Below are 8,509 nucleotides of genomic sequence, written 5' to 3' on the forward strand. Positions count from 1 at the left end.
AATGGATAGCAGGAAAGCAGGGAAGCATGGTAGCAGGAGTGTGGGGCCTGGACCCAACGGCCTCTGAGCCACTGATGCTATTTACAGCAGCCTTGGCCTGGGCTCAGCTGGTGTTGATGATGAGACCTATCAAGGAAGAGGAAGCTGCATAAAGCAAGTGCTAACTAAACATTTCTTATTCTACTCAGCCTTCATCAGTATCGGTGGGCAGAATAATGATAGGTCGAGAGAGAGAAAATCATTGCCAGAAAGCAATGTATGAGAGTGGCCATATGCAGGATATATTTTGAAAGTGGCACCAACTGGATTAGCTAATGGCCAGTGTCTGGGTGGTGCTGAGTCCTAGTTTTGAGCAATTGGATGAAGCAACCATCATTAGTGAAGAACACATGGCCAGGGGTTCTGAGCTGCATTTTGTCTTCTTGCAGGACTCTATGCGTTTTAGTCCCCAAGCCAGTACCTCCAAATCTAAATGTATTTGGAGGGCTGGGACTTTAAAGAGGTGATGAACTTATAACAGGTGTGGTAGGAAAAGACACAATCCAACCTGACCGTGACGCGTGTGACTAGACGAGGACACCTGGACACAGGGAGACACCAGGACTCCACGTGCAGAGGAGACCCCATGGAAAATGCAGGGAGGTGATGACACTCGAGAAGCCACCAGGAGAGGGTCCTGAGGAAAGGGAATCAGCTGCTATATTAAGGGTGGACTTGTAGCCTCCAAAGCTGTGGGAAATTAAATTTCTGTCATTAATTTCAAAGAATCTGTAGATACCTTTGACCCTCAGAGCAAAGAAAACTGGGGAAGAGCGGGAATTAGGCGAAGGAAGTCACTAACTCCATTGGTGGTGTGTTAGGGGAAAGTGAATTATTGCACACCAGGCCCCTCCCCGGACACTCGCTGCACTGCCTGCACAACCCATGTCTTTCTTCAGACCCGGCCCTGACTGACAGTCTTCCTGGTGACTCTTCCATGACCTGATTTAGCTGTGGCTGCTCAGCTCATAGATGATATTTTTCTTTCATGACATAGCAATGCCTTGCACACTTTGCTGCCATTGTAGAAGATCAGGAAAAGGCCTTAGGCTGAGAGACATTTGCCAGGATCACTTGCTCTGTTCAAGGGCCCTTAGGTCAAAGACAAATTTGCCTCCCCCAGGACTTCTGCTTCCCCAGCTGTCCAAGCAAGGAGAGCAAGTCTGCCTGGCACTCGCCTTGGTGCCTTCTCTGTGACCTTCCCTTGCTACCTGAAGGAAGACCATACACAACCTGCTCAGGTCCGCCCACCTCCGGTTGAACTTCTCCTACAGTACCCCCAGAAACCAGAGGCAGCCATGGCAATAAAGAGAAGCATCTGCAAGGACCAAGCCTCTACTCTGCCTCCCATACAGCCCAGCAGCACAGCTGGACCACTTCACCCTTAACTCACTGGAAATGTCCACTGGAAATATATATTCTCCTTCAGGATTCATCCATATGGATGCCAGGAAAAAAACATTAACTTGTCACCATGTCGGTTACGGTATAGAGAGCAAATTTCATTTGTGTGGGAGGTTTTCCTGAAACATCCTCCTCACGCTGCAGAAGAGACCAGTACAGACACTTACATGTGACTAACAGAGGACCCAGTGAAGCACAGGGACCTGTTTTCAGGACTTCAAGGCACATGGCCCTGCCTACCTACCTCCAACCAAACTGTCCTCAAAGTATCACTGTTCCTGCACTGTGCTGAGCAATCACTGCAGACCTACACAGTTCTGAAATTTGGAGTGGCAGCTGCTTAACTCACTCATTCAGATTTTCCCTTAATACAAGGAGGGTGTAAGCACTAGAGCCAAGAGATCAAGCAGCAGGTGAAGAGATAACAAGCAGCCAGTGCACGCAGGGAAGGTCTGCTGGAAACCTACAAATGGCAACTGATTTTTGAAATGAAAACTGTAACATAGCTAGTAAAATATAGAAGGAAGTCTAAGAGGGAAAATTCACTAAGTGATTTCCCCTAAAAGGCATGAGGGAAAAGCCAAGGATAAGATGAAGAGTCAAAGCCAGAGGATTGAATTGGAACATATAATATCACAAATAAGATCCCAGAGAGTGGGAAGGCATGCTTGTCAGAATATTGTTGAGCAGATCCTGTGTACTGAAGACAAATCTAAAGAAATAGTGTAGAGTGCGCCCATGAACCAGAATGTGGATGCAAGGCCATGGAGACTGTCCCAGGGAAGCAGACTGCCTTCTTCAGGTGCAAACTGATGACCAATCAATATTCAGTGGTAGTGATTCACAAGGTTTCCAAATGTAATATGCCTAAGTACATTCTTGCAAGACATCCTAAAAAAGGGAAAGACCATAGAAGCGTCTAGGCACACAAGACACTATGGGGCTACTACTCTGCATACCTGTCATGATGCATGTGGACCTGTGGTCATCTTGCTTTAGTAGCTCCCAGGAACATTAGTAAGAACAACCTGTGTTAGGAATTTGTTTCCATGACACCAAAGCTTCCCCAATGAGGGCCAGATGCAGGGAATCCTGGACAATCTTTCTGAGTCTGAGCAGGTTGAGATGAACCTTTAGTTCCCATGTGTCCATGTGGGGTCTCCTAACCCTTTCCTGAGTTGAGCACACATGCAGTGTATATCATCTAATGGGAACATAGGTCACAGCTGAGGAAGTGTCTGGTAAAATGACACCCCTAGCTATTGACCAGGTCAATTAGGGTGACAGTATCGCTGCTGACCCGAATGTACATGTTCACACCAAGCCCTGAATTCAAATACAAATGCAGAGGACAGGACAAAGGCACAGCATGGGCAAACATGTGGCAGCTCAAACAATCACGGTACTTCATTTCTGTTAGCTGTGCTTAAGGCTTGGACAAAGTTCCTTCAATGCTGTTGTCCAAGGCACATGTTTCAACTTTTAGAAATCAATGACAACCTCCTTCCCATGCATCCTGCTGGGCTGTGGTCCCAGACAGAAACAAGGGATGCAAGTCATCCTGGTATTTTAGTTGTGAGGTCACAGAGCATGGAGCTGAAGGTGCCATTGTGCTGCTCCTCCTTATAAAGGGAGTTTCCCCGTCTCCCCAGCACAGACTCGGGAGCAGCACCAGAGCCTCCTGCAAGATGCTGGTGGTCCTGCTGACAGCGGCCCTGCTGGCCCTGAGCTCAGCTCAGAGCTCATACGAAGGTACAAGGGAGCGGGGTGAGGCTGTGCTGGGATTCTGCTTGGGGCTCAGGAGACCACTCTGCAGAGGCAGAGAGGATGCACCACAAGGGGAAAGCAACAAAAGGAAAGAGAGGCCTGTGAAATTCTTAGGGCAGGGCTAAGATCCATTCTGTCCCCATTCCACATCCAGACCTTCTACTTTTATGAAAGGTAATAGGGGCACCGCTATAATTTTTGATCAGAGAAATGAACAGGTTAGCTTTGTGTTTGTTGATAGAGCTCTCTGTGCTGTGAAACATGGGCGGGATGATGGGAGGATCCATCCTGGGGAGCCCAGCTGTGAGGACTTGACCTAAATCTGGGTGGGGTGCCAGAAGTCTTTCTGCCAAGGAAATTCAGGACTCATGATAGAGATGAACAAACAGAAGAGTCATATCAAAGACACTGAAGTGGATAACAGATTTCAGTATCAGTGCAGTGATGAAGAAACATCATTTCCTGGTTTTCTCTCCACCACATGCAATATTTCAGTGTTCAGGGAGGAGTTGTGTAACTCCGTCCACGACTGCTTAGAGCTAATTTCCCTTCTTGAGGCAGGACATTGACTTAAGCAAAGGATTTAATGAAGGAAGAGGACAAAGCAACAAGAAAAATGATATGGAAATAAGTGGAATACTTAACAAGAATAAGCAGGGAAGTTTGAGGGATTCTAGGGAGGACCAAAGGAGGATTGACAATGTTTGGTGAGAAGTGGTTGAGACTCAGCCCAGCAACTGCCCTGCAAACCCTAAGACTTCCTTCCCTTTGTGAGGAGATGAGCACAGAGAGTGGCTGAGGACTATAGAGGGTTCACTTGGGGATGTTCTTGTTGGCATTGTAAATGACCTTTCCTCGTAGGGCAACTGTGAGCCCTCAAAGAATGACAGCAAAATTTTCACTCCATCTGTGCTTTATTTCCTAGGGGTCACCTATGAAGACTCTTCCTCGCTAGTGTCAGGTAAAGGCCCATTCATCCTCAGTCAACTTTCCATTCCTTCCTTTCCTCAGGTATTTTGCCATCCTGCAATGTCTTATTACGTTGATCTTTCATTTTGGGCATGACTGATTGTCACACTCCCCTTAGAGATACAGACAAACCCTCCCCACCTGCCATTCTGAGGACTGTGAGTTGGCTCACCATTTCAGTAACAGGGAGGATCAGCTCTAGTGATGCCAGGAGGAGGCTCCCCATGTCCTCACGCAGAAGTGATTGCTGACACATGATGCTTCCTGATTTTGCTCCTCAGCTCCTCTGTGGAGCTGAGAGTCACTCCCTGGTTGCTGTCTTGCCGATGCTCCTTCTCAGACTCCTATGGCCATCTGTGAAATGCCCAGAAATATGGGACTATCTCATTTGCTTCTACGTTTCTCCACTCAACTCTGTCCTTGTAGATGATGAATACATGGCCACCACTTATGAAAGGATCCTATATGAACCATCACTTTCTGTCTCTTCGATCTCTGCAGTTTTTCTCCACAAGTCCAGGGCTCTTGCTCAGCACCTACCTTAATTTTGACATAGGACCTAGGTGTCCTGGCTTGGATTCACAGGGAGAAACTTATTACAATACTGTCTCCCATAATACAAATGGCAACATACATGATACTCCTTCCCCTTTGCTTCTTATGAGTCTTAGCCATGTCCTCTGTTTACTCCAGGTGTCCAACTCATCTTTTTCTGACAAATGGAGAGAAATTGTACTTTCAGGCGCCAGTAGCTGAGGTTTTGCACATGTTGCCTGTCTTCAGTGCATGGGTCTGCAGAAGCTCTCTGTGGAAAGGGAATGGGCAAGAGGGAGGGAGCCGAGAGGCTGGTCTGGAAGCAGGAAAGCATGTGAGCAGGTCAAAGGGGAAAAGAGAAGGAGAGGCTTCTACCACTGAGCTCATCTATCCTTTCCTATGACTACACAGATTTTGAGGACCAACGCCAGGGCTTTGATCTGGCGCGTGAGACTCCAGTAGATGATGATAAAGATGAAGGCGATGGTGAAGATGAAGGCGATGGGGAAGATGATGGTGATGGCAAAGATGAGGGTGATGATAAACCTGAGAAACCACCCAAGCCACATCCTCGTCCACCTGGACCTCCTCCTCCTGGACCACATCCAAAACCACCCCAAGAAGGAGGCCATCCAAAGCCTCCTAAACCTCGTCCATCTCCTCCTCCTGGACAGCAACAGGAACCACCAGAAAAAGAAGATGAGAAGCAGAAACGCATTACTCGTTCCTTAAATGAGCAAGGTCCACCCCCACCAGGGCCAAAGCAGCCCAATGGTCCTCCTCCTCCTCCTCCTCCTCCTCCTCCCCCACCTGGAAAACCGCAGGGTCCTCCTCCACCTGGAGGCCCACAGAATCGCCCTCCTCGCTCCTTAAATAAGCAAGGTCCACCCCCACCAGGGCCAAAGCAGCCCAATGGTCCTCCTCCTCCTCCTCCTCCTCCTCCTCCTCCTCCTCCTCCTCCCCCACCTGGAAAACCGCAGGGTCCTCCTCCACCTGGAGGCCCACAGAATCGCCCTCCTCGCTCCTTAAATAAGCAAGGTCCACCCCCACCAGGGCCAAAGCAGCCCAATGGTCCTCCTCCTCCTCCTCCTCCTCCTCCTGGAAAACCACAGGGTCCACCCCCACCTGGAGGCCCACAGAATCGCCCTCCTCGCTCCTTAAATAAGCAAGGTCCACCCCCACCAGGGCCAAAGCAGCCCAATGGTCCTCCTCCTCCTCCTCCTCCTCCTCCTCCCCCACCTGGAAAACCACAGGGTCCTCCTCCACCTGGAGGCCCACAGAATCGCCCTCCTCGCTCCTTAAATAAGCAAGGTCCACCCCCACCAGGGCCAAAGCAGCCCAATGGTCCTCCTCCTCCTCCTCCTCCTCCTCCTCCTCCCCCCCCACCTGGAAAACCGCAGGGTCCTCCTCCACCTGGAGGCCCACAGAATCGCCCTCCTCGCTCCTTAAATAAGCAAGGTCCACCCCCACCAGGGCCAAAGCAGCCCAATGGTCCTCCTCCTCCTCCTCCTCCTCCTCCTCCTCCTCCTCCCCCACCTGGAAAACCACAGGGTCCTCCTCCACCTGGAGGCCCACAGAACCGCCCCCCTCGTTCTTTATATAAGCAAGGTCCACCCCCACCAGGAGGCCCACAGCAGCCCAATCGTCCTCCTCGTCCTGGAAACCAGCAAGGTCCACCCCAGTAAGAAGGTAAGTAGCTGTATTTTCCTCATGGCATCCTGGAAGGCCCCAGTGTGCGTCGCCACTTCCCCAAAGGGATAAACCACACAGACTACCCCAGGGATCGAGCTCAAGAATCTACAATGTAGTTCCAGGTGGAATTTAAGCTCTCTCTTCAACCCTGGCCCTAACTCCTATACTTATTAAAGTGCAGCGTGACACACAGTCATCTGGCATGAAGTTCAGGTGATGTGGTCAGTGAAGCTCAATTTTCAGTATTGTCATTCAGATCTTCAGGGTTAGCCTGGCAAGACCCTTTCTTTTTACAGATCTCCCATGGTAGTAGCGATGTTCAGGAACGCTGCCCCAGAATTGCCTTTTGGCAAACGATTAGTCGTGTTCTTTAGAGGAAGTGGTGCCATGTTCTCCCCTTGGTCCTCTGCCTCCTTCTCAGAGCCAGTGACTTCCAATGTCACATTTCCACCTGACCACCCTTAGCTCAGTTCCACCTCACACCACAACTGGCAGTGCCAGTGCTCCTGCTGTGTCACATTCACGTCTGTGCTCTTACATGTCACCTTGACTTGGACATCCTTACCATGAATGGAATCCATGCCCAAGATGGAAAAGAAGCTCCTGGAAGAGAAGGGCATGAAGCTGAATCTGGAAGGCTGGTCTTATCCCACCTCCCACACCCCAGCCCACAGCATCATCACTTCCTGCACACATCCTCTTTGAAACAGTTGTACACATATAAGCAAGTCATGCTGGTATTCTGGCTTAAAAATGATGCCACAAAGGATCTGTGTAGCCCTTTGGGCATAACATATTTTGTAGAAAACATCTAAGTCAGCTCACAGAGTTATCCAGATCTTTCTATTGTCTTTCTCTTTCCTTCCTTACTCCAACCCTCTTTCCCTCCTCCCCTTTTTCCGTTCCTTTCTACCTTTCCCTTTCTGCATTTCTCTTCCTTCTTTCCTTCCAGCCATCCCTCTTTCCATCCTTCCTTTTTCCTTTCTTCCTCTCTTTCTTCTTCTCTTCATTTCTCCTCCTTTGCCATTGATCTTCCTTACAATATTTTAAAAATTTTGTAGTACTCAACTGTGTAATTATACCATAATTTTTAATCAATCCAATCCCGTTAGTTGTCACTTTGATTGGTTGAAATTCCGTTGCTTGAATTAGATGTTGCAGTGATCCTCTTTTTAAATAAAACTTTGATAATTTCTGTAGCAACTAAAAGATAAACAGCTCAGGAGTCATCTTTATTTCTTCCTTTCACAAAGAACGATTGAGCGCATAGTATGTTCTGGGTGCCTAAGAACTGACAGGCAGAAATTAGGAAGGAAAGGGGAAGAAGAAGGTCAGAGGGAGAGATGTCTGGGTCTCACCTGGCCCACTTCCGTGATGCCAATAAGATATTGGGAGCCTCTTACCCTGTCTGTCACTTCTTCTCTGTAACCTTCTTCCTTGTTTGTTGCTTTCACAGAGTGAATGAGAAGGTGACGTCCTTCAGAACAAGACCCCATTGGAAGAATGCAGTCATAACTGCATCATCAATAGTCTAATAAAATAATCAGCATGCCATTTCTGATTGCTGTCTCTCTCTCTCTCTCTCTCTCTCTCTCTCTCTCTCTCTCTCTCGGTGCTGGAGAATCTTGAATTTCACAACCATTGCTAACAATATTCAGAGGCCCATGGTCCTTCTCATGGTTGTTTTCCTTGCATTTTGCCTAAGCCAGCTCTCAGGTAGAAAGGTGGGATCATTCATTCACTTTCAGGCACTGTCCTAGTTCTTTCTTGGACTCTGTGGGAAAATTGAAATTTAAAAATATACTTTCAGAATATCAATTAATATCTGTGAAAATTTCAGGAAACAGAATATATACGGCAAGTGATACCAAGTTGTCAATTCTGAAGCATCCCTAATATTTCCAGCATAGTTGAACCTGCGTTCTTGGGACACAAATGTATCCATGGGCCCCTTCTCACTGGAGCCTATTTCTCTCCTCCCCTCTATCTTATCATTCCCCAATTCTTCCTTCCCTGAATGCCCCATCATTCTTTGCCCACACTTGTAAGGATTTCACAGAAGAGGCAGCATGATTTAACCTAAGACATAGGACAGGATATTAAA

General features: G+C 48.2%; 1 protein-coding gene across 1 annotated transcript; it reads left to right on the forward strand.

Annotated features, from left to right (window-relative positions):
* The first annotated feature begins 3,109 nt into the window (after positions 1-3,109).
* On the forward strand, positions 3,110-7,957 carry LOC147827529 (uncharacterized). Its single transcript, XM_087214230.1, has 4 exons — positions 3,110-3,195; positions 4,136-4,171; positions 5,125-6,402; positions 7,862-7,957. Exons 1-3 carry the CDS (start codon positions 3,132-3,134, stop codon positions 6,396-6,398), a joined length of 1,374 nt encoding a protein of 457 aa, XP_087070356.1. The 5' UTR covers positions 3,110-3,131; the 3' UTR covers positions 6,399-6,402; positions 7,862-7,957.
* The last annotated feature ends 552 nt before the right edge of the window (positions 7,958-8,509 follow it).

Source organism: Heterocephalus glaber, unplaced genomic scaffold (genome assembly GCF_053883595.1).
Source record: "Heterocephalus glaber isolate CG9 unplaced genomic scaffold, H.glaber_assembly_v1.0 deba00001444, whole genome shotgun sequence".
NCBI lineage: Eukaryota > Metazoa > Chordata > Mammalia > Rodentia > Bathyergidae > Heterocephalus > Heterocephalus glaber.